Raw genomic sequence first — 26,240 nt, 5'->3', positions numbered from 1 at the left:
ACGTTACAGGTCTTTTGCTTGTATGTTATTGTTTCCAACCTTGTGTTTAATGAGCTTTTTGTATGTGACTTTGCGTGTATATGTCTCTTGTGCTTTTTCTTCCTTTTTTATTCTGTTTTGTTGTTTTGTTTTGTTTTGTTTTTGAGAGGGTCTGTCACTGTAGCCCTGGCTGTCCTGGAGGTAGGCATGCCTCTTCCTCCCGGAGTCTGGGTTTGAAGTCGTTCACCACTACGCCTGACCTTTCTCTTTTTTAAGAAGTTTTTGGGTTTGTGTGTATGTGTTTGGCATATGTACATGTCAGCTGTGCCTTTTAATTATTTATCTTTTAAATACCTGGTTTCTAAGTCAAGAGCGAGGAGACGTGGTGGGGAGAAAATCCTGGCTATCCAAGCATTCCTAGCTCTTCTGTGCAAAAAAGACTGCAAGCTTTTCCTGAGTCCTTTTGCTAAAGAAACAATGATTAAAAGTGCGGGCGGGGGAGAGTAGTCTGAATTGGGTTATGAGGCGCGTGCCTCACCTCAGCCATTGAACTCGCTCCGCCGGCCGTGAGTCTGTTCCAAGCTCCGGCGAGGGGGGCATCCGCCCACCATGGGGTGCGGGCCTCTCCTGCCCAGTCTGCCCGCGCACGGAGCCCTGCTCTCTGGGAACTCACCTCCCCACTCGGGGAGGGCCCGGTTAGGGCCGCGGAGGGCCCCAGTCTCAGACCTTCCCAGGGGCCGGGGAGTGACAAGCACCCAGCGTGTGGCCCCGCCGATGAGCTTCCTCCGCCTGGAGGGAAAGTGGGGCGGCGCTGCTAAAAGGCTCCGGAGCGGCCCGGACTTAACAGTTATGGTGGCTTCCCACGAGGCGCAGCGCCACTCATTTGCATGGCCCCGCCCCAGACAGGAAACCCGCGCCGGTCGTTTGCGTGGCCCCGCCCCAGACGGGAAGCCCGCACTGCCCGGCCGCGGAGGTGACGTCGGCCTCTCGCGACATGGCGCCTTGGCGGCGGAGAGCAGGCTGCAGGAGGCGAGGTGAGCTGCACCGTAACGGCAGATGCGACTGTCCAGTCCTGTTGGCAGCTGGTGGGCATGCAACTAAAAGCAGGTCTTCGTGACTGAGTCTAGCGCTGCCAAAGGACAAACGCGTACAGCACAGTGGTTAACTGCTTATGTCAGCTTTTTAATATACATCCGGTTTCACAGAGAAAAAAAATCGGATCTTGGAATTGTTGGCTGTGGGCTGCATACTGTGTTCTTAATTGTACCCTGTTAAATTACATACTGTTACTGTACACGATTTTACTTTTTGTACCACGAACTCCAAGGTTCTGAAGCTCCAGTGAGCAAAGCTGTCTGTAAGCTGGTCCAGACTGTAGGACACTTTACTGACCATGATTATATGATCTAAATTGAAGGTATTAAAGACCAGAGGTTACGGAACCCATGCCGCAAGTAATGAACTTTGAACATCTCTGCAAATTTATTTTGTCCTGTTTTATTAATATATGGTTTAGGAAGGATTGCTCAGTTTTTTCCAAGGCTGGTGTGACATTTATTTGTAAACGCTCAAAGAACATCTTAAGTTATTTCTTTTAAAAAATTATTTAATTTTTATGTGTATTTTGTGTGTATATATAATGTACAGCAAATGTGTGCCATTGGATACCCTGGAACTGCGGTTACTACAGTTGTGTTCCACCTTGTGAGAGATGGGACTTGAACCCAAATCCCCTCGAAGAGTGGGGGAACCTCTTCATCACTGGCCCATCTCTCCAGCCCCTTTAAATTCTTCAAAAGAATTGGTCAGAATTGGTCATATTGGCTCATGCTTTTAACCCCAGCACTTGGGAGGCAAAGAAGCAGGAGGACTCTGTGAGTTGTAGGCCAGCCTGGTCTACATAGTGAGTTCCAGAACAGCCTGGGCTAAGTAGACAGACCCTGTCTCAAAGTAAAGAGAAACTGTCACAGTGCTGGAGCGTTGGCTTACTGCTTAAAACACTTGTTCCTCTCGCAGAGGACCTGGGTTTGGATTCCAATTTACCCACACAGCTGTTCATTGCCACCTTCCCAGATTTTATGTCCTCTTCTGATCTCCTGGTGTGCCAGGCATTCGTGTAGTGCACATACATATTTACAGCAAAACACCAATACACGCAAAAATAAAATAATAAGCCGGGCGGTGGTGGCGCACGCCTTTAATCCAAGCACTCATTCAAGGCCAGTCTGGTCTACAAGAGCTAGTTCCAGGATAGGCTCCAAAGCTACAGAGAAACCCTGTCTCAAACAACAAACAAACAAACAAAATAAATAAATAAAATGATAACTTTTTAAAGTTCGTCAGCAGATTAGAGGGCAGGAAGACCTCCACTCAGGCAAAGCTGGTGCTGTGGCTTTAAGATAGGAAGGAATTTCAGAGTATGCAGGATGAACCAGAGCTGGGAGTTTATTAAAAGAGGTGTCCACGTACGTCTTAAGCACAGGGGTTAAAAGAGAAGGAAATACCTGGGAAGAAAGACCACAGAACATGAGTGTGGGCTTCGTAAAGAATTGCCGTTCACTCTCTTTATAATATACGCAAAATTTGCCATGTTTTACTCTTCAAAGAGTTGTTAAAGAATTTAAATGAGGTCACATTTTCTGAGGTGGATCTACAGAATCAGAGCGTCAAGGTCTAGATTATGAGGGATGCAGAAGTTAGTTTATCTTTATGTAAGCAATGTTCATGGTCTGTGTAAGACTCCATAGAACAGGAGAGAAATGAGCCCAGTCCCATTACCTTGCACGTTTAGGACATGAGCCTGTCATTGTCATTTTAACATAAAAGTATTTGAATATCTGTGTCAGCAACCTTCTCGTCCCCCTAGTTTTTCTTGTTTTTATTTTGCTTGAGTGTTGTTTAGCTATTAGGTCATCTTCGTTGTGTAGTAATTCTTTCCTTGTTCTTGCCTTTAGCTTCTGAAGTGCTAAATGATGCCAAGAGAGCTAAGAACAGCAACAAAGCAGTGGAAGACTCTCCTTCTGCCAAGAAAATCCGCACATGCCAGGGAAAGGGGCCTGTGGCTGGAGGAAAGGATGCAGATGGGACAAACGGCAAGCAAGGTAGCGAGCCAGGGAGGACATGGGCCAGCTTTCGGGTCTCTGAAAGGAGTGGGATGTATTTCTCCCTTCCCCCTTAAAGAGCAGTGAATTTCCCTGTTATTTGGGCATTCTGCAGTACCAGTCTACTGTGCCGAATTTTTGTTTTCATAGATTTGCTTTCATAGAAGACCCAGAGGGAAGGGCAGAGTTAATTTTGACAGCAAGTCAGCTCTTCTGATTCCCACATAAGTAATGCTCGTGCTTGTGTGTGTCCCTCAGAGTCGGTGAAGGCCTTGCTGTTAAAGGGCAAAGCTCCTGTGGACCCGGAGTGTTCAGCCAAGGTGGGGAAGGTGAGCGCCTCAGGAACAGGAAGTAAACGTCTTTGTTTCTGTGATTCCTAGCTAGAGTGTTGCTGGTGTTCCTTTTAAAGGTGCTTTCTGAATAATACCAGTGACTCATTTTCTCCAGTGTTGAGAAATACCGCGATGATGTCTATGATGTCATGCTAAATTAGCAGAATATTGGGCCTGGAGAGATGGCCCAGGGGTAAGAACATTTGCTGCTCTTCAAGAGGCCCTTCATGTGAGTTCGGTTCCCAGGCCCCGAAGGACACGTCTCAATCATCTGTAACACCATGTTTAGGTGATCTGATGCCCTCTTCAGACCTCCACAAGTACCAGGCATACATGGAGCATGCACATACATGCAGGCAAAACACTCATGCATTAAGGAATGAATAAATTTAATTTTTAAAAATTCGCAGGGTATCAACATGATTGCCCGGGGTTGCCATCAGCTTTCCCCGGCTTGTTTGCTTTTCACCCAGGAGTGTTAGCTTGTTCAGGGAGGACAGCATGGCTTTGATGAGAAGCTGTCGTGGGATAGCAGAAGTTACTGATGAAGGGGAAAGGATCTAGAAGGAAGCCTACTTAGAACAGGTTCTTTTGAGTTAGACTCCTTTTGGCCTCCATAATTAGAAGAATTAGTGTTGTTTCATTCTAATGATGACAGGCTGTGTACAGCATCCATTTCCTTTCTCTTCCAGAAGACAGATGTTGGATGTGTTGGAGAATAAGCCTTAATTATTGAAGAAACAAAGAGGGTCTCACTTTGCTCGTGAGACTGAATACCCTGATGCTGTTTTCTCTCTTCCCAGGCTCACGTGTATTATGAAGGCGATGATGTCTATGATGTCATGCTAAATCAAGTAAGAGGAAGTTATTTTAAGTGTGGGAATTTCTTTTTTATTATTTTTAATTACGTTTATTTAATGAGTATATTACATTTATTAATTGTGTGTAGGTCAGAGGACAGGTTAAAAGAGTCATTTATTTTCTTCTGCCATGAGGGTCCCTGGGGACTTGGCAGGAAGTGCCTCTACCCATCGAGCCCTCTTGCTAGCCCAGGCTATCTCAGAATTTCTTCATAATATAAACCACTCACATTTTTCCAGAATTGACGTTGGCTTTTTGATTATTACAATGTACTTTTTGCCCATGTTTAAGACTTTTTGTTTGTTTTGTAGGCTTTTCAGTATGTGTATTTTTTCTTTGTTTTGTTTTTGAGGCAGACTCTGATGAAGCCCAGGCTGGACACACAGTCTAGGATGACCTTCAGCCCCAATCTTTTACCTCCATCTTCCAAGTGTTAGGATTTCAGACATGCACCACCACATCTGGTTTTATGGGCCACCTGGGATCAGACGCAGGGTTTTATGCATGCTAGGCGAGCTAGGTGTTCCACCAACATTGGTTGTTTATTCCTTTATTTATTTTGTCATGGGTTCTCACTGTATGGCCCAGACAGGGCTTGAACTTGCAATCCCCTTGTTTCCGTCTCTGTGGGACTTGGATCCCGGGGGCACAGCTGTCTCACCCAGTCTATCCTGACGTTTTAATGTTTCATTATTACTGGGAATGTGTGATGGGAGGAGGCACATACCACAGCACATGTGTGGAATCCGTTCTCCATCCTACTGACCCTAACCCACCCCTTGTCTTGGTGCATATGTGTGTGTGTTTCTAAGTTGTCCTTACTAGCCTGGTAGTCACTCTGTAGACCAGGCTAGCCTCATGCTGACAGTAATCCTGCTGCCTCAGCCTCCTGGATGTTGTTAGGATTACAAGTATGCACTAACATTTTCTGTTTTTTTTTTTTTTTTTCCTTTTTCTCCCAGTTTGAGAGACCAAGTCCAGTGCCTTGTGCGTGTATATGCCAAGCAAGGCTCTCGCTGAGCTGCATCCCTAATCAGTCTGTTTATCTTCTCTCTCTCCCTCCTCTCTCTCTCCATAACTAGTCTTTCTGTTTATCTTCTCTCTCTCTGCCACTCTCTCCTTATCTCTCTCTCTCCTCTCTCTCTTTCTCTCCCCCCCCCCTCTCTCTCTCTCTCTCTCTCTCTCACACACACACACACACACACACACACACACACACACACACAGAGTTTTGAATAGATACTTGCCCTGTTCATTTATTTCCCAGAGATGACTCATACTTGAATTTGTTTACCTTTGTGTCTCTACATGAGTGGGTGTTGTTCTGAGTGCACATGTATGCTTGCATGGAGAAGCCAAAGGGCAAGTTCAGATGTTGTTCTAGGTGCCCTTGACTAGTTTCGCTTTTCTTTCTTTTTTTTTTTTTTTCTTGAAACAAGTCCTCTTGCTAACCTGTGGCTAACTTAATAGGCTAGGCTAGCTGGCCAATGAGCAGGCTCCAGGAATCTGCCTGTCTCTCCCAAGCAGTGCTGGGATTGCAGTGTGTGTCACCATGCTTAGTATTTTACATGGATTTTAGGGACTGAACACAGGGTCTTGTTTGTTTAGCTAGTACTTTACTGATTGAACTTTCTCACCAGCCACATACTTCAATTTATTGATCTAATATATATAATTCTAACAGCTAACGAGTATTCTTTTTTAGTACTTCTACCTTAAAACTATTTTAATCCGGGTTGGGAAACTGAGTCAGTTATACTTGCAGTATTAGCTCGAGGATCCCCAGCACCTAAGTAGGAGGCTGGGTACTCTGGTGCATACCTGTAATCCTAGCACTGGGGAGGCTAGGAGACAGGAGGACACATGGGGCGAGAGACCCTGTCTCAAACCATAATGTAGAATGAAAAAAATACCTTTGAAAGGAGCTTTCAGGACACTTCCATTAGTGTAGGGTGGGGGCTTTCAGAAGAATCCCATTAATGTAGGATATGGATTGGGGTAGGGAGTTCCAGGGGATCCCGTTAATGTAGAGTGTTGGGGTTGGGTAGGTGATTTCAGGAAGATCCCATGAATGTAGGGTATGGGGGTGAGTGGGGGGTGGAAGGATTCAGGAGAATCCCATTGATGTTGGGTAGGGGGTTTCAGGAAGTTTCCAGGATCCCACTTTTAATTCCTAAGAACCCATCATAAAGTTCCTGTTTCTATCCTTACTCTTTGGGATCTATTTGTTTTCATCACGCTCTGCTTTTCTTTTTGGCAATTACTGGCAAGTTATAACCAAGGAAGCAGCAATGGTTTGTGAGACTTCCAACTGTAAAACTCTCCTTTTATGGTATTATTCTCCCCCTTACCACAGACCAATCTCCAGTTCAACAACAACAAGTACTATCTTATTCAGCTGTTAGAAGATGATGCCCAGAGGAACTTCAGTGTCTGGATGAGGTGGGGCCGAGGTAAAGGCTTTGTGATGGATTGTGTGAGTAGCCATTCAGAAACATCTGTGAAAGGGCTCAGGAACCCACTTGGGTTTTTGAGGTTGGGGAGTGGCCAGCATCCTCATTAGGAAGCTTTGTGAGGCTGAGAAGACTCCGTCCATTGGACAGATGATCCTGCTTACAGGCTGTGACACTTGGCATCTCGTGTCGATAGGATCTATTGCCTGGCCTTTGCGTCTGTTGCCTGGCCTTTGCACCTTTCCTGTCCCTAAGCAGAGAGACCTCGGGGAGATGCCTCGTTCCTCCTAGAGCTGTACTTGGGGTCATGGGCACGGAACCATCTGTCTATGGCATTTCCTTTGCAGTGGGGAAAACGGGACAGCACAGCTTAGTGACTTGTTCTGGTGACCTCAACAAAGCAAAGGAGATATTTCAGAAAAAGTAAGTGCTGAAAAATGAGTTAAAAACATACCCTTCTTGGATCTCTCTTGTTGAAGAATTTCATGTAAGGATAATTGGGCCTAAATGTGGATTCCTTTCTACTCCGATGCCTTGTGATTAGAACATTAAATTGTGTCTTTAGTGACTAAATCAACCTAAAACCTCGAAAGTGACCATCAAGCAAAGCTAAGAAGTTAGAAACACTGGAGACTCTCTGCCTGGAGCTTTAAACTGCTCATGGCAATTCTGAGGGCGACTCTCTGGAGTCCAGACACAGGTTTCTCTGTGGGAAAGGCATTGGTTGTCTATCTTTATTTCATATATCAGTGGCTTCTGTGTTTTGGGACCTGGGAAACCTTATTCTCAATTTTGCTTGATTTCTTTGTTCCCGTTTTTCTGTTCATTCAGTGTCCTAATTTACAGTCACACTACAGAACGCTGGTGTGTGCCTGAGCTGTGAGGGGACATGGGTTGTTGGGAAATCGCTGTGTGCCTCCCTCTGGCAGTGGGCCTTGATTTGCGTGGTTTCCCCACTTCCTTGGACTTCACAGATTCCTTGACAAAACGAAAAATAATTGGGAGGATCGTGAGAACTTTGAGAAAGTGCCTGGGAAGTACGACATGCTGCAGATGGACTATGCTGCCAGTGTGCAGGTAACCCGACGCCAAAAGCTGTCTGCCAAATGAGCGCCGTCTAGCCAGGTGGTGGAGGCCAGTGCAAGAGCAGAACAGGCTGGGGTATTAGGAGTCACTGCTATCCCCACCTCAGATAACTCTCCCTCATCTTCAATCCCAAAGGGCTAGAAATGCCTTTCTGTGTCTGTGGTCCTAAGACTGCAGTCTCCCCTGCTGTGTACTAGAGTTTATGAAACCCAAGGCCCTGGTTCCTGAAGTTCGGTGTTATAGACCAAGAAAGGGCATCAGATCTCATTTCAGATGGTTGTGAGCCACCATGTGGTTGTTGGGAATTAAACTCAGGACCTTTGGAAGAGCAGGCAATGCTCTTATCCACTGAGCCATCTCTCCAGCACCCTGGCTTCACTTCTACACCGCTGTGAGGGGAGCAAGGGCTGGAGGTGCAGGTCAGAAGAATATTTGCCAAGCACACGTGAGGCCCCAGGTTCAAATGTGAGACTCACAAAAAGAAAGAAAAATAATTTTGACAAACTAAGGTTTCCAAGATACTAAGAACTTTCCTAAAACCTCATAGATCTGAAAATGAAGAAACTTTGTATTAATATGATCAGAAGGGTGTAGCCTAAGAGCCTTGTTTGCACACTTAATGACTTTGTTAGAAGGGCCATTTGTTCCTCCTCTGAGGGCTTCCCTGTGCAAGAGCTATAACAAGATGGGGTGGAAATCACCCTGGCTGCTCTAACAAGATTCCTAACGGAACGTACCAGCATGCAAACACACCGAGGATCACTGTAGCCCTGCTCCCTACGGGGGCTCTAACACACCCTTCAGATATTAGAAGTTGTGTTTACTTTGCTACAGGACGAAGATAAAGTCAAGCAAGAGGAGTCTCTTGAGACTTTGAAGCCAGAGTCACAGCTGGATCTCCGAGTCCAGGAGCTGATAAAGTTGATCTGTGACGTGAAGACAATGGAGGAGGTGATGGTGGAAATGAAGTATGACACCAAGAAAGCCCCACTTGGTAGGACTTGAGACTCTTCCGCAGCCCTGTGTGTCTCCTGGCTGCTTTAGTGAGCAGTCACGGATTGCTCAAAGCCCCGAGTGAGGCAGTGGCATCTGAGGGCTTGAGAGGGTAATGCTGTTTTGAAAATTGAGTTTTCACTGGGCAGGGGTGTATAGTTTATAGGAATGGGACCCTGTTTGGGGTCTGATCTCTGACTGGGCCTCCAGGAAAGCTGACGGCGGCACAAATCAAGGCAGGCTACCAGTCTCTCAAGAAGATCGAGGACTGTATTCGGAGCAGCCAGCACGGGCCAGCTCTTCTCGAAGCATGCAATGAATTCTACACCAGGATCCCACATGACTTCGGGTAGGGGTGTGCTGTTTCTTTCTTCTGCTACTCACTCTTATTCCGTAAGCAACTGCAGCAGCTGTGGTCCTCTTAATCTTCTATTCCTGAGGAAATTGTTACCTTAAATAGAACTGCATCCAATAAGATTTGTAGCTAGCTTAGATATGGGAAGTCGGCACTCAGGAAGTAGAGAGACGCCAACCTAGATAGAGCCTGTCGCAAGAAAATTGTAAAAACGAAAGAAGTATGAGGCGTAATTTCCCAACTTTATTAGAACCATATTCCTGACGTAGTGAAAATTAGCTAACTCACGAGAATGCATCTAGCCACTAAGTAAAACACTTTGACACTTTGTAAATCATCCCTCCTCCCATTCCTTTAAGATGACTCACCTACACAAATACCACTTTTCTGAAACCAAATGATTGATATCAAATGAATAAAACCCATTACCACCCTGTGTGTGTATATGTGTGTGCGTGTGTCTGTGTGTGTCTCTGTGTGTGTGCATGTGTCTGTGTGTATATCTTTGTGTGTGTGTGCGTGTGTCTGTGCGTGTGTGTGTTCGTGTGTGTGTCTCTGTGTGTGTGCATGTGTCTGTGTGTATATCTGTGTGTGTGTGTGTCTGTGCATGTCTGTGTCTGTGTGTGTGCGGTCCTCAGTCCTCGGGCCTTGTACATGTTACCCAGGCACTTTCCCTCTGAGCTACATCCTAGCCCAGTTCATTCTTCATCCTGGTCTTCATTGTTTCCATTTTCTCTATTGCTTTCTGTGAACTCCATGACTTCAAAGTTGCCCCGAATGGTCAAAGGGTTTACCCCTTCTAGGTTGTCTTCAGACTGCCTTATTAACAACAGTGTAGCTTATTTTGAAAAAGGATCCCATAGAAGAATTTCAACTCTAGTCCTGAACATGGAAATTTTGATTATTCATGATATGTCTATTTGTAGAAAAGCTAACGATAAATAACCAAATATCCTTAGTATGTAGGTGTGTGTGTGTATCGTGTGACATCCATAGTGGACAAGTACTGGATTAATAATTCATGAAAAACTATAATGGCCTCAAGGATGAGAATTGGAATTAAATGAAATCAGTCCCATACTCATACTGTGGACTTCCATTCAGTTAAGATTCCTGAAGTTATGAAGTCACAGAAATGGAGGTGAAATTAAGGGAAGAAAAGGGGAAGGGGTGGGTTTGGAGACAATTTTCCTGCCCCTTCGTGTAGTTACAAAAATACTCTGAAGGGACAGATTAGGTTGTACAGAATTAAATACAAACGTTAAGTTAAACCTTGAGCACTGAAACAGTTTGTAGCTTAGATACAGTTATACACTTTGTAGCTGAGGTACAGTCATACACTTTGTAGCCAAGGTACAGCCATACACTTTGTTGCTGAGGTACAATCATACACTTTGTCGCTGAGGTACAGCCATACACTTTGTAGCTGAGGTACAGCCATACACTTTGTAGCTGAGGTACAATCATACACTTTGTCGCTGAGGTACAGCCATACACTTTGTAGCTGAGGTACAGCCATACACTTTGTAGCTGAGGTACAATCATACACTTTGTCGCTGAGGTACAGCCATACACTTTGTAGCTGAGGTACAGTCATACACTTTGTAGCTAAGATCCAGTCATATACTTTGTGCTGAGGTACAGTCATTCCTTAGGTAGGACTCCATGAGTCTTCTGAGACAATACAGAAATACCTAGGAATCTCAAGCCCAAACATGAATCTAAAAAAATATATTCTTGAGAGAAGACTATAACAAAATAATATTTTATATTATAAATGATTTGAACCAGAATTTAATAATTCCAAAGTATACAAACAAGGGTTGTGTATATATGTACAGATATGTGTACCTGTAAGGAGAGGCGGTGAAAGGCAGATTATAAGCTTTTGTCAAGTTTCCTATGTGATTGCAAGAATCATTCTTTACTATTGAAATTTGTTTAAAAAAATCCAATTTGAAGAATTTCCTTCCTGCACTCCTGTAAACGGAATGTTGGTGTGATGTATTAGTGGTAGATTTTACTGTTTGTGTCACACCAACACAATACAAACAGTGTGTATTCACTAGTGGATATTAGATGTAAAACTAAATATGTGTTTTATCCTTCTTAGAATGTGCATTTAATATCCCTTTATATATTTAGTCTTTGAAGTCTTTTCACAGGACTTTCTCTTTCAAATAGGAAATCTTGATTTTATGTAGTCCTGGCTGCCCTGGAACTCATTCTGTAGACCAGGCTGGCTTCAAAGTCACAGAGATCCTCCTCTGAGCACTGAGATTAAAGGTGTGCGCCACCAAGTCCAACTTTTTTCTTTTTCTTCAGTAAGAAGACATACCCGTTTCCCACAGTACCTGTTTTTGTCCTGTACCGTCTAGCCACACACCAGACACCTCACACTGGTTGTCTCTCTGTTCGTAGCCTCTCTACCCCTCCAGTAATCCGGACGGAGAAAGAGCTGTCGGACAAAGTGCAACTGCTGGAGGTGAGCCGTGAGTGCCCGGGGGATTCTCAGACTCAGCCTGTGCTCGTTGACATCGCTTCTGTGTCTCCTTCTCTTAGGCGCTGGGAGACATTGAAATCGCCCTTAAGCTGGTGAAGTCAGAGCGCCAAGGCCCTGAACACCCGCTGGACCAACACTACAGAAACCTACATTGTGCGTTGCGCCCTCTGGACCATGAAAGTAACGAATTCAAAGTAATGAAAATAGTCATTTATTTTCAGTCTTACTCCAGTGAAGCCCTTCCTTCCCATCCCTGTATTTCCCGGGAACTTGGGAGTGTAGAGCTCTTTCTTACTGTGTTGTGAGCCCTGCATCCTTCAGCCCGGCCTCGTACAGGGGCTGCACCTGCTGCGCTTCACTCTTTCCACAGGTGATTTCTGAGTACCTGCAGTCCACCCACGCGCCTACTCACAGGGACTACACTATGACCTTGCTGGATGTGTTTGAAGTAGAGAAGGAAGGGGAGAAAGAGGCCTTCAGAAAGGACCTTCCTAACAGGTCTGAGTCCAGCTCAGGGTCGAGCAGACATTTCCTCGCCTGGAGTGTGATGAAGGAGGTTGGACGGTGGCGGAGGCAGCTGGTTGGTCTGTGTGTTGTATTCAGGAGAACAATGGAGTAGAATAACGGGTCTTTCTTAGGATGCTACTCTGGCACGGTTCCAGACTGAGTAACTGGGTGGGAATCCTGAGCCACGGGCTTCGAGTTGCCCCACCTGAGGCTCCCATTACAGGCTACATGGTAAGTAGAGACTGACCTCTAGAGGAACCCAAAGGGAAAAGATAAGAGTGATGATCTTGGTTCCCCAGCCCATATCAGGATTAGGTGGTGCTTCTCTGAAAGAGTTCAGGCAGCTCACTGATAACCACATCACCTCTTACCATGTCCTCTCTCTAAGTTCTGAAAGGAATTGTCTCTTAGGGTCTGAAGGCAGAGCTGTGTGGCCGTCCTGGTGTCTCTGGACTGTGTAGGAAAGGGCAGTGGGGGAGGAACCATGTTGTGTTTATGAGAATGGACCCTCACGGTCAGTGCTAAGTTTTCTTCTCTATAAATTTCTTATCATTTTCTGCTGCTGGTTTGAGGCAGGGTCTCACTGTGTGTGACCTTGGGTGGTTTGGAACTTGCTGTGTAGACCAGGCTGGCCTCAAACTCAAAGACCTGCCTGCTTCTGCCTCCTGAATCCAGGGGTAAAAGGTGTGGACCACCATGCCAGGACCTTCTCATAATGGATTAGACAGCTGATCTCCACTTTTGTTGGTGTTTCAGTTTGGGAAAGGCATCTACTTTGCTGACATGTCTTCCAAGAGTGCCAACTACTGCTTTGCCTCTCGCCCGAAGAACACAGGACTCCTTCTCCTGTCAGAGGTAGGCAGGGAACACAGCTATGACCGCTAGTTCACTAAGAAAATTTGACTTTGGATTCAAGAGTTACACCCAGAATGGGATTAAAGTAGGGAATAAAATAGAAATGGGGATGTTCTGGGGATTTCTGGTCGGCTTTGGAATGGCCCACCCTGAACCGGGTATAGACATTCTGGATCTTTTCCCTTGCAGGTAGCTCTAGGCCAGTGTAATGAGCTTCTAGAGGCCAATCCTAAGGCAGAAGGATTGCTTCAGGGCAAGCATAGCACCAAGGGGCTGGGGAAGATGGCTCCCAACCCCGCCCACTTCGTCACCCTGTGAGTACCCAGAGCTAAGGCTGCTGGCAGACTTCTTTCAGTTTGTTAAGAATTACTTGTCCGTTTCAACTTCTGGACCAAATGCTGATGTTGACACATTTTCTTCAATTTGGCAGGAATGGGAGTACAGTGCCCTTAGGACCAGCAAGTGACACAGGAATTCTCAATCCAGACGGGTATACCCTCAACTATAATGAGTTTATTGTCTACAGCCCCAACCAGGTCCATATGCGATACCTTCTAAAGATTCAGTTTAATTTTCTGCAGCTGTGGTAAATGCTGATCTGATAAGCAAGATACAATCTTCAAACAAAAACCACATGTTGTTAACTTTTTGATAATTTGTTTAATAAAATAGCGTAGCTTTATCTCTGACTTTGTGTGTGTGTGCATGCTGGTGTGCACATGTGGAAGCCAGAGGACGGTTGCCGGATGTGCCCCAGCACTCTACGTACTGCCTCGTCTTGTCTGTTTGCTTGGTTCCCGGAACTCACTCTGTAGACCAGGCTGGCCTCCGGCGCAGATCCACCTGCTTCTGCCTCTGCAGTGCTGGGATTAAAGGTGTGCACCACCGTAGCCTGGCCACACTGTCCTCCTGAGACAAAGGCTCTCACTGAATCTGCAGGATTAAAGGTGTGCACCACCGTAGCCTGGCCACATTGTCCTCCTGAGACAAAGGCTCTCACTGAATCTGCAGGCTGCTGGCCAGCAAGCCCCAGCAATTCAATCCTTTGCACCTCAAAATGCTGGGATTACAGATACATGCAGCCATACTCAGCTTGTCCTTTAGATTTATTTTTAAGTAGGTGTATGTTTCTAAACTGTGTGGTTATATGCACATGAGTGCAGATGCCAGCAGAGGGAGCTGGATCCCCTGGAGCTGGCCTTACAGGGCCCTGGGATGACTGATCTTGGTAAATCAGCTTAACTACACCTGGAATCAACTAAACCAAGCAGCTGGGCATACCTATGAGGGATTTTCTTGATTGGATGAATCACCTGAGATAGAAAAAGTCACCCTACAACTGGGCCACAGTTTCAGGTAGCAGTCCTGTTGTGGAATATCAGCTTATGTAAAAATGTGTTCCATTTGTTTATGTCATGGAATATTAGTGATATAAATATGTGTTGCATTTGTTCACCTATATGCCTAAGGAACCTGATTAGTCTAAAAAAAACTAAATAGCAAGAAGTATAGGTGGGACTTTGAGGCTAGAGAGTAAGGAGGAGGACGAGTCAGGTTTGAGAGAGAGAGAGGGAGACACCAGAGGCCAGCCAACCAGACACAGGAAGCAGGGAAACAGGGAAGTAAAAAAGCAGGACATGCAGAGTGAAATAAAGATAAGCAGCCCCAAGCAAAACATAGATGAATAGAAACAGGTTCAAGTAAGTTGTAAGAGCTAGTGGGACAGGCGTAAGCTAAAGGCTGAGCTTTCATAATTAATACGAAGTCTCCATGTTGTTATTTGGGAACTGGTTGGCAGCCCAAAGAAAATTCCAGCTACATAGCCCATGAAAGGGCATGGGGGAAGGGAGCCTTTACTTTTGGCTGCTCTTACACTTTCTGGCGAGCTCATCTCCTGTTACTGAGGCATTCTTTGACTGGTCTTTGAAGCTCCAATGTAGACTGAAGACCAGGAGCATTCTAGGTGTTTCCTAGGACTCCAGCGCCTGACTGAAACTCTAAAACATGCAGCCTCGCGGACTGAACAACCATTGCATTCTTGGCCAGTGAGAGATAGCTATAGCCTGTAAGCCATTGTAAGTCTCTTTAAAATCATAAAATAAAAATACATAATTATATGTATATATTCATATATATTCACTCATTCTCTCAGTTCTGTTGTTCCTTTAGAGAACTCTAATATAAGTCCTCTGCAAGAGCCATCTCCTCAGAACCCAAACACTTATTTCTTCTGATATCACTTTATATCATTTCCAGAAAGACCCCGTTCTCTCTGTATCCCACCGCTGTGGCAGGTTACTCTGGATTCTGTCCTCACTGTATGCAGTCCCCTCACTGAGGGACATTAAAATGCTTTATCCTGCTAGATCCATTTTTTTCTGCCAAACTTTGTCTGTTAAATGTTACTGTAGACAGAGTACAGGTTCTAAAGACTCACTTTTCCCTTCAAAATCGTAATTATCCCAATTCTATCTGATATCCTAGTCGTCATCAAATGTCTTATCTATTATTCGTGCTTTTGTTTCTGATTCTCCTTTCAGAAACAATAAATAAATTTCCTAGCCAGGCATGGTGGTTCACGCCTTTAATCCCAGCACTTGGGAGGCAGGGGCAAGCATAACTCTGAGTTGGAGCCAGCCTGGTCTTCATAGTGTCTCAAAAATAAATAATTTCCCTCCCTCCTCAACATTAACATAACCATATGACTTCTCTGCTAACGTTTGCGAAGCAATGTGTGGGAATTGTGCCGTATTTGTTATAATTATGAAATAATCAGAACTGTGAGTTATTGCCCACGGTTGATACACAAAACACAGATCAGTGACGTAGGTAGAGTTCCTTTTCTCTCACTCATAAGAACAGCATTTTAGGAAACCAAGGAGGTTCAGAGAAGGTCTGTCTTCATTATTTCCCACTCTGTGTATTTACTTATGGGGACAGGGACACACAAATGTATATTCTATGGTGTGCACGCAGAGGTCACAGGACAGTTTGCAGGAGTTGCTTCTCCTCCTGTTGTGGGCTCTGAAGATCAAACTCAGGTTGGTAGCAGGTGCTCTTACCCGCTGGGCCATTTCACTGGCCCCTTCATTTTGTGATTTTGAGGCAGGATCTCACTCTATGTACCCGGCTGTCTGAGAACTCACTATGTAGGAAAGGAAGACCTTCCTTCCTCAGCCTAAGCACAGAAGGCAGTCATAGACCACTATGCTTCACAGTGACTTTTACAGAGCTGGGAATGGTAGCTCACACCATTAATCCCAGCACTCGGGAGGTGAAGGAGACTTCGGCAGATCTCCAAGAGTTCAAGCCAGAGTCTTGAAAAGCCTTGGGCATGGTCATTCCACTTGTTAACACGTTGTAAGCTTTATGGAATCCATGCCTCCCAAATGCTGGCATTAAAGGTGTGCACTACCACCAGCTTTTTTTTTTTTTTAGAACTGTTTAAGATCCGCTTCTATTTTATGTGTATGAGTGTTTTGACTGCATGTATGTCTGCACCACGTGCATTGTCTATGGAGGTCAGAAGAGGGCAATGAACTGTAGTTACAGCCATTTGTGAGCCACCATGTAAGCACTGAGAATTGAACTCCAGGTCTCTATGAGTGGCCAGTGTCCTTGACCATGGAGTCATCTCTCCAGCACTGTGAACTTCAATTTGAGGGAGAAATGGTCATGATTTCTTCCAAGAGTGTCAATTTGTCTATCAATGAGTACTTGCAAGTCAACTACAAAGTCAAAAGACTCATTCTGCCTTCAGGGCCTTGGTTTCTCTCTCTGGCCATTTTATTTTATTTTTTTTTAAAGATTTATTTATTTATTATGTGTACAGCATTCCTTCCATGTGTGCCTGCAGGTCAGGAGGGGGCGCTGGGTCTCATCATAGATGGTTGTGAGCCACCATGTGGTTGCTGGGAATTGAACTCAGGACCTCTGGAAGAGCAGTCAGTGCTCTTAACAACTGAGCCATCTCTCCAGCCCTCTCTGGCCATTTTAGCTCTGAGAAGGAGCCCAGCACTGCCCTGGGTCTATCCATTTTCTAAATGCTCACAAATCTATTGACTTTAACTCATTATTTCTTGCTTCCTTTTGATGTGGGAGAGTCTTCTGTTTTGTGTTGATCTCATTGGTTAATAAAGAAACTGCCTTGGCCCTTTAATAGGACAGAAAATTAGGTAGGCGGAGTAGACAGACAGAATGCTGGGAGAAAGAAGCCAAGTCAGGCAGTCGCCATGATTCTCTCACCTGACACAGACGCAGGTTAAGATCTTTCCTGGTAAGACACACCTTGTGGTGCTATACTCATTAGAAATGGGTTAATCTAGATGTGAGAATTAGCCAATAAGAGGCTAGAGCTAATGGACCAAGCAGTATTTAAAAGAATACAGTTTCTGTGTAATTATTTTGGGGCATAAACTAGCCATGCGGGCAGCTGGGTGCCGGGGACGTAGCCCTGCTGCTCATATTACTACATCCTTTCATGACCAAACAAGGTTCCTCCATTCTATTCAAACTAAGTACTGTTCAACAATGCTCTCGTTCTACCTCCTGGCGGGAGTGGGACTTAAGATCTCCATGAGAAGGGGGCACAGGACTCCAACCTGCCCATAGAGATGTGGTTTATGTTCTTGCAGTTCTAAGAAGAACGAACGCTAAGTTAGAGAACATCCATACCCCTCCCTGCTGACACAAATCCACAACAGGACGCAATCAGGGTATACTTAAGATCTTCCAACACTTTATTCTTATAGTCTCATCAAGAATGTAGACACTGGTGTCTTCTGGTTTGCATCATCCAGTACAAGTGATGTCACCTTTGTCCTGAGAACTGCATTCTCGTTCCCAAGATAGGAAATACAAGTTTCCTTGTGTGTCACCCACGGCAAGCTGCAGGGTAGAGTTGGGCCCCAGGCAAGGTTCTAGGCAGCTCACTGGCCCATCACATCGGAATAAACCCAACTAAAACAGGAGCAGAAATGGGAGAGGTGAAGCTACAGGCCTGGGATCTCCCTTAGAAACAGGCCAGTGCAGGAGCACACACACACACACACACACACACACACACACACACACACGCACTTACCAGCTGCATACTGGGTCTCGCCCACAACTTAACATCCTTGTCCTTCGAAGCAGTCAGCAGCAATCCAGGAAGTACGTGGAGGGCTGTGACTGGGCCCAAGTGAATCTTAGAAAGGAGAGGAACAACATGACTTCTCCTTTCAATTAAGGAGGCAGCGAAGGCTGCCGCATCGACCGGTAGGACCCCCCCACCCCACAAACACCCAATGACTCATCCCACAGCTTACCTTTTTACCCTGGCGTGCCTTTAAATGTCTGGGTTCTGGCCAGCTCTCCATATAGGAATTTGACTCAGAGTTTGTCCCTGGAGTTTTAGGTGTTTCTGTTTTTGTCTGCCAAATGTTATCTGCAATCCATTCTCCTTCCGGGGTGCACTCCCCTAAGCTCCAGAGCATTCCATCAGAGGTGGCACACAGAAATGATGACTCTGCCATTTTGAGAGCAAAGTTAGAACACCAGGTCTCAAGTCTTTAGTACCCTCAGCCCCCCAAGCCACCCCAGAGCTCCTCTGGTCTTCCCACTCCTACTAACCAGACTCAGGTTTGGCCTGAGTGATTGATATTGGGGATCCATTAGGATTCTTTAAGTTCAGACTGAAGAGCCTTTCAAACTCCCCTGACTCCTTCGGCTCCTGTGAAAGGTAGGTGATTGGGTAACTTTGTTCAGTCTGTCCATAAGACACAACTCCACTAACAAAGCCACGATGTTCTGCTCTACAGTGCTCAGGACATTAAAAAAATCCCCAAGTCCAGCCCAAGCGTCGAATGGATGCGTGTAAGAATCTGTCCCCCAAGAGAAGATGCGGAACATGCCTACCACCTTGCTGTTGCCACCACACCCGTCCCCAGCTGGTGCAGCCCCCAGGGCTGGCAGCAGATTTTAGCGTCAGGATGTACCCCACCTGTTCGAGTGAGATCGCCGAACTGTGGACATGTTTGTGTCTCATGCCGCCGAACTGTGGACATGTTTGTGTCTCATGTCTGTATGTCCCATTTGTCAACACTTCTGCCACACAGTTCTACATTGAAGCTACCTGTCTTCTTTCTGGTCCGGGTACTTACATTGTCTTGGCTATGTTGAATTAGGCTGACCCAGAAGTGCCTTGCCTTTGGGGACCAGATACACTTCTTTCACTGAGATATATGTTTGGGGACAGAATCACTGACTCCTAGACAGCCTTTGTAGGTTACCTTAGAAGGTATCAGGTTAGAACTTCATAAATTTACAGAAAAAAAAGAGACCTCAGGAATCTTGGGAATGAAATCTCACTTTGACATTCCAAATCGCTAAGTGTAAAAACCTACGAAGGTAACTGCATCATGACTGAAGCACAATGCAGCCCTTGCCCTCAAATGCTAATGCTGACAGAGTCACTACAAAAAAAAAAATCACAGTTCAAAAAAAACTAGGGGACAGGCTGGGCGTGGTGGCGCACACCTTTAATCTCAGCACTTGGAGCCAGAGGCAAGTGGATCTCTGAGTTCCAGGCCAGCCTGCTCTATGGAGTGAGTCCCAAGACACCCTAGGGCTGCACAGTGAAAGAAAGCCTGTCTCAAAAAAAAAAAAAAAAAACAGAAAGAAAGAAAGAAAGAAAGAAAGGAGAGAAGAAGAAGAAGAAGAAGAAGAAGAAGAAGAAGAAGAAGAAGAAAACTAGGAAGTTGGTAGACAAAGAGATGGCTCAGCAGAGGTAGGAGCAATTGCCACCAAGTCTGACAACCTGAGTTTGATCTCTAGAACCCACATGGTAGAAAGAGAATCAACCCACCTGGTTGTTTTCTGAGTTCTACATGCATACTATGGCATACAAGTGCCCATACAGACAGATGGACGGACGGATGGATGAACACACACACACACACCAATGTAAAACAAAAATTTTAAAAAGACGAAAAAGAACCAGCACAGCGGCACACACCTCCCAGCACTCAGGAGGCAGAAGCAAGCAGATGCCTGTTGCTCCAGACCATGTGGTGGGACCCTATTTCAAAAGGGAGGGGGAGGGGAGGGGAGAGGAGGGGAGTGGAAGGGAGGGGAGAAGAGGGAAGGGAGGGAAAAGGAAAAAGAGAGGAAAAGGGAAAGGGAAAATAACAAAAACGACAAACCCTCCTAAATACCTGATTTTAAAAATTCTACAACCTTTTTTTTTTCATGAAATCTTACATGAAAACTCAGCATCCAGTGATTTAAATTAGAGTTGCTCCAGGGAAAGGAAGACAGAGGACTGCAGCCCCTTGCCTTTCCCTCCCCTCTGTCCTCCATGATGGGCTCCAGTGTTTAAATGCACTGATTCTAGAGACTAGAATTTGGACAAATGTCTACTGTAACACATCCAAACAGGACTCACCAAGAAGGAAAGAAATCCAGGGTCCCCCTGCTGCAGGTAGAACACGCCGTGCTCCCGGCTGGTGCACAAAATTGAAGAATGTACTCCATGCTTCTTGCTGTTTATAAGAAAGTGAAAGACGCCTCTCTTTAAGATGCTGGTGCTGTACCCTGAGTCTGACTGGGTCTGGGGTAGCCACTAAACGGCCTTTCTTATTTTCAGCTCAAGAGGTTTTCATTTTGTATCTTACCAGATCAAAGATGGAGGACACCCAGGCTTCATCTGTAGTAATTCCACATTCTCTTTCATTAAGATGAAAGACTGGCCATCAGGGGCCAGCGCCAGGCCTGTCAAGACCCCCAAGCCCTCCTGCAGAACTCGCTTCATGTGAAGACTGTAGCTCAAAAGACAAACACAGACAGGAAAGAAAACTTCTTTAGCTCCTCCCCACACACTTCTCATGAACAAAGTATAAAACACAATGCCTGACCATTCCCAGCCATCTGTGTGCCTACTCGTTTGCTTTTGCTGTAATGGGGATGAGGCCAGGGCCTCTGGCAGGATGCAGACACTGAGCTATATCCCCAACATCACCATCACCTCCCGTACCTGCTCAAAGAGGATTCTCAGCCACTGCTGCCTTTTGCTTCCTCAGTTAACTCTGTGGTTATCTCCTGTAACAGGGCCCCAGACCTTTGTAGGCCTCCAAGCCTCAGCACAACCAACTCCATGATGAAAGTACACTCAGTTTTGTAACTCAGCCAAAAACTAAAACAAAGACTTGATCCATCAAAGTTCATAGCCCTGGGCAGGTCTCTAAATGTACTAACCTTGCTTTTTGGCCTGAAACTCTCTATGTAGACCACAAGTTGACTTTGAACTCACAGAGATCTACCTGCCTCTGCTCTTGAGTGCTGGAATTAAAGGAGTGTGCCACCATCACCTAACTTCTTCTTGGCCACCATCTTCCCCATCCCCTCTAGGAACCCGTGATCTTGGCTACACTCAGAATTCTGACCCTTCACTCCAAGAAGAGCCAGAAAGATGGCTCAGCAGGTAGTCATAGCATGTAGAAAAGAATTGATCCTAAGAATTGTCCTCTGACCTCTACATGAGTGCCTTGACCAAGCACATCCCATCACACACACAATCATCATCATCATCACACATACATACATACACACACACACCATCACACACACACATCATCATCATCACACAAACATACATACATACACACACACCATCACACACACACATCATCATCATCACACATACATACACACACACACCATCACACACACACATCATCATCATCACACAAACATACATACACACACACCATCACACACACACATCATCATCATCACACAAACATACATACACACGCACACACCATCACACACACCATCACACACACACATCATCATCATCACACAAACATACATACATACACACACACCATCACACACACATCATCATCATCACACAAACATACATACACACACACACACCATCACACACACACATCATCATCATCACACATACATACACACACACCATCACACACACATCATCATCATCATCATCACACATACATACATACACACACACACACCATCACACACACATCATCATCATCACACATACACACACCATCACACACACACATCATCATCATCATCATCACACATACATACATACACACACACACACCATCACACACACATCATCATCATCATCACACATACATACATACACACACACCATCACACACACACATCATCATCATCACACATACATACACACACACCATCACACACACACATCATCATCATCATCACACATACATACATACACACACACCATCACACACACACATCATCATCATCACACATACATACGCACACACCATTGTAGTAATATGGGGCGGCAGGGCTGCATCCCCCACACCCGGCCGCCCACATGGCTAGCTTATGCTCCGAAATAACAACACACAAACTGTATTCATTTAAACACTGCCTGGCCCATTCTCTTCTAGGCTAATTCTCACATATTAATTTAGCCCATTTATAATCATCTGTGTGTAGCACCCCAAGGTGCGCTTACCAGGGAGATTCTAGCCTAGTCCATCCTGGGTCGGAGCTTCATCCCGGGAGCAGGGCATGGCGTCTCTCTCAGGCGTCTGTTCCCGAGAGGAGAGCTGTGAGTCTCTGACCTCACTTCCTCTTCCTCCCAGTGTTCTGTCCTGTTTTCTCCTCCCACCTATTTTCTAACCAATAAAATGGGCCAGGGCAGTTCCTTTATTAGCCAATGACCTTCCTCCATCATTTCCCCTTTTTCGGTTTAAACAAAAAAAAAAAAAGGCTTTAACATAGCAAAATTACATATAACAGTTATCAAGTAAAAGTTACAATAATCTTTATCATAACTACGGAAAACTATAACTATAACTAACTATTCTTAACTCCATCAAAGACTCCAGAAAGATATAATATTGCCTAAGTAAACAAGAACTAAGAAACTTCAAACTCTAGAAATGACAAAGACATCTCGCTGCCTAGACAGTCACCCAAAGTTCTTTTGTACCGTTGGGGCATCCATCTTCAGCCTTCAGGCCCATGGTATCCAGCAGACATTTCCATAAAGCAGGAAAATTCAAAGTCAGTTCAGTCACTATCTGTTGTGTCCTGCAGAATATCTCGCAGACTCTTTCAAAATGAATCAGGAACCCCGAAAGATCATCTCACCTTAGGCAAGTTCAGTAGTCCTCTCTCTGCGGGTTCTCTGTGTCCAGTTTATGCAATAGTCCAGGCAAGAGCAGTTTCTTGCCCAAATGGCTATCAAACTCCATAAGGATCCTCTTCGATGCCCATCTTCCTCTTGAAGTACATTGTTGCTGCCAGGAGCAGAGTGTCTCATTGTCATGAAAAGTCCTAAGTTATTAAAACATTTAAAATGCCATATTCTATAATCTTTGAAAGATATGAAGAATGCCTATCTAAGATATATCTATGCACATCTAGAAAATCTTAACTAACATGACTACAAACTTGACTATTATTTATGATTATCCATCAACAACCTATATTTACTAATTATACATTACATTTTAATAATGAACTACACAATCACAACACCTTAATCAATATCAGAAATATATATACATATAACAAAATTGACCTTAAATCTCTGTCAATAAAGCAAAATCTATACTAATGCAAATTATTCATACCTATAACATATCCCCCTTTAAATGTAAAAGAACATTTATAAACATTTTTTGGGAATATGGGCGCAGTTATTTCTCTCCAAACTGCTTCCTGCTGAATGGGGGCGTCGTTAATTAGGTCTTTCATGGTATAACCTGTGTGCTAGTTTCATCTCAGTTGGCAGTTGAGTGAAGCAATTTTCTGAAGGCGTGCACAGGAACCATTCAGGAGGACGTGGTCCATCATACCAAATCGGAATAGAAGAAATGAACAGCGTCTCATCCTCTGTGAAAACAAAATAAGAAACTCCTTTCCAAAGTATCATATCCTTAGATCCAAATTCAAGATATCTATGTTGGATTAGTTCAGCAGCATTTATAAACAAGTATCTTTTAGCATCTGTTGCTCCTTCCTCAGCATTTAAATAATTCAAAGAGAGCATAATAGCATACAGTATCAAGATTCTCTGTGTATTTTCCATCTTTGTACAGCTTTGTTTTAACCTCTATTTCGTTTATTTTTACTTTTAACTTTTTGCTTTTTGAGACAGGTTCTCTGTATCTTTGACCTGAAGTAACTCTGTAAACCAGGCTTTGAACTCTCAGAGATCCGCCCGTCTCTGCCTCCCAGGCATTCAGGATTAAAGGTGTACACTACTACACCTTGAACTCACAGAGATCTGTTTGTCTCTGCCTTCTAGGCACTGGGATTAAAGGCGTGTGCTACCACACACAACAACTCTCTTCCTTTTTTTTTTACTTTAAGAACTTCAACTTTTAGTCTGCGTATATTTTTAACACACTTTAAACCATTCAGAAATTTTCTCTGTCTTTGAATCTCTCTTTACTGTATATCTCTCTTTTTCTGACCACATGAATCTTTAATTTACCAAGCGATATCAGTAGGATTAAAGGCGTGGCTTTGCCAGCTAGATCCAGTCCATTCCTTAGCTTTCCAGCCTCATGGCAGATATACAGGCTGTAGCCATGTTTACTGCAACAACTGTATGGCATTTCAAGGTCCCTGCCAGCAAGTGAGCTACAACAGACAACACTCAAGTCCTCTCGGTAGCCGGCCCTCCTGCCTCAAACAGTCAGAGTTTGCCCTGGCAGGATGGCCCAGAAAGCCGGCATTTTTAAACGGCGCAGCTTTTTTCCTGCTACAGCTGAAAACCGAAAAGCATGCGTTCAGCTTTCCGTCAACACCATTTAAGTGTTTCGTGGCAGGAACTCTTAATGAGCTGCAGGGTTTTGCAGCTGAAGCTGAGTCAGGAAGCCTCTCTTAGATGAGGCTCTTGCTTGCCTCTAGCAAGCAGAGTAGACCCGAGAACACAGCGAGTCTAGTTGCCATCAAACAAATCGTAGCACTTTACTCCAAATGGTCTATTCAAAAGCTCTGTCTCCCGCAGGAGCCAGACAGAGATCTCAATGGCGGCACAGCCCCAGGAAGTCGCGCTTTAAAACGACACAGCGTTTTTTTGTTTTTTTTTTTTGTTTTTTTTTTTTTTTGCTACTGTTGCCGAATCAGGAAATCTCTCTACAGCACGCCACCAACAAACAGCAAAAATCTGTGTTAAACTCTCTTTCCCTTATTTTTAAGCCTTCTCAGGTTTTTTAAGTGGGTTTAGTTGTTCACACGTCTGGGCGCCAAATGTAGTAATATGGGGCGGCAGGGCTGCATCCCCCACACCCGGCCGCCCACATGGCTAGCTTATGCTCCGAAATAACAACACACAAACTGTATTCATTTAAACACTGCCTGGCCCATTCTCTTCTAGGCTAATTCTCACATATTAATTTAGCCCATTTATAATCATCTGTGTGTAGCACCCCAAGGTGCGCTTACCAGGGAGATTCTAGCCTAGTCCATCCTGGGTCGGAGCTTCATCCCGGGAGCAGGGCATGGCGTCTCTCTCAGGCGTCTGTTCCCGAGAGGAGAGCTGTGAGTCTCTGACCTCACTTCCTCTTCCTCCCAGTGTTCTGTCCTGTTTTCTCCTCCCACCTATTTTCTAACCAATAAAATGGGCCAGGGCAGTTCCTTTATTAGCCAATGACCTTCCTCCATCACACCATCACACACACACATCATCATCATCACACATACATACACACACACACCATCACACACACACATCATCATCATCATCACACATACATACGCACACACCATCACACACACACACATCATCATCATCACACATACATACACACACACCATCACACACACACATCATCATCATCACACATACATACACACACACCATCACACACACACATCATCATCATCACACATACATACATACACACACACACCACACACACACATCATCATCACACATACATACATACACACACACACACCATCACACACACACTAATAAAAAAAACGCAGAATACTCTGAGAACTCCCACATGTAAATTTTGTTAACACAATTTACTCTTCTGGGTCATGTTAACACCTTTGGCTTTTCTGGAACGTCATTCCCTTCCTTTACTAGCCCAGCAAATTCTTCATCTTTTTATGTCTAATCTTAAAAGACAATCTTTTTGCTAACATTTCTCAAATTTTGCAGACCTATCAGCTACTGGAGACTTTTTA

The 26,240-nt window shown here is 44.8% G+C and overlaps 2 protein-coding genes across 5 annotated transcripts in view; one reads left to right on the top strand and one right to left on the bottom strand.

Moving 5' to 3' along the window:
* Positions 1-891: 891 nt before the first annotated feature.
* On the top strand, positions 892-13,707 carry Parp2 (poly(ADP-ribose) polymerase 2). Of its 2 annotated transcripts, none has more exons than XM_041638947.1 (16): positions 892-1,013; positions 2,934-3,080; positions 3,339-3,400; positions 4,216-4,266; positions 6,630-6,726; positions 7,074-7,149; positions 7,701-7,803; positions 8,647-8,806; positions 9,016-9,154; positions 11,582-11,645; positions 11,723-11,857; positions 12,034-12,161; positions 12,302-12,401; positions 12,927-13,025; positions 13,215-13,339; positions 13,456-13,707. In XM_041638947.1, the coding sequence occupies exons 1-16, from the start codon at positions 974-976 to the stop codon at positions 13,613-13,615; spliced, it is 1,686 nt and encodes a 561-aa protein (XP_041494881.1). In that variant the 5' UTR covers positions 892-973; the 3' UTR covers positions 13,616-13,707. The 2 variants fall into 2 exon arrangements, with proteins under 2 accessions (XP_041494881.1, XP_041494880.1); XM_041638946.1 differs by having other exon boundaries at positions 3,339-3,409.
* Positions 13,708-17,743: 4,036 nt separating this feature from the next.
* The window catches only part of Tep1 (telomerase associated protein 1), a 54,324-nt gene continuing 45,827 nt past the window's right edge, over positions 17,744-26,240 (bottom strand). For all 3 annotated transcript variants that reach the window (XM_041639004.1, XM_041639002.1, XM_041639003.1), the window contains exons 50-55: positions 20,681-20,824; positions 20,452-20,548; positions 18,639-18,738; positions 18,335-18,534; positions 18,109-18,213; positions 17,744-17,984 (exon numbers count right to left, since the gene is read on the bottom strand). In XM_041639004.1, the coding sequence (XP_041494938.1) occupies positions 17,817-17,984; positions 18,109-18,213; positions 18,335-18,534; positions 18,639-18,738; positions 20,452-20,548; positions 20,681-20,824 (814 nt within the window). In that variant the 3' untranslated portion in view covers positions 17,744-17,816. The remainder of the gene's footprint in view (positions 17,985-18,108; positions 18,214-18,334; positions 18,535-18,638; positions 18,739-20,451; positions 20,549-20,680; positions 20,825-26,240) is intronic.

This window comes from Microtus oregoni, unplaced genomic scaffold (assembly GCF_018167655.1).
Source record: "Microtus oregoni isolate MIOR12 unplaced genomic scaffold, Mior012 000056F_ref0000123, whole genome shotgun sequence".
Taxonomy (NCBI): Eukaryota; Metazoa; Chordata; class Mammalia; order Rodentia; family Cricetidae; genus Microtus; species Microtus oregoni.
The sequence above is the reverse complement of the archived record's forward strand: the minus strand, read 5'-3'. Positions and strand labels throughout refer to the sequence as shown.

Bases quoted from the DNA above. Each gene is read 5' to 3' on its own strand.
- Parp2 (XM_041638946.1), top strand. From the start codon at position 974: ATGGCGCCTTGGCGGCGGAGAGCAGGCTGCAGGAGGCGAG. The intron at 3,081-3,338 runs GTAGCGAGCCAG...TGTGTCCCTCAG, and splicing joins TGGGACAAACGGCAAGCAAG to AGTCGGTGAAGGCCTTGCTG. The intron at 8,807-9,015 runs GTAGGACTTGAG...CTGGGCCTCCAG, and splicing joins CACCAAGAAAGCCCCACTTG to GAAAGCTGACGGCGGCACAA.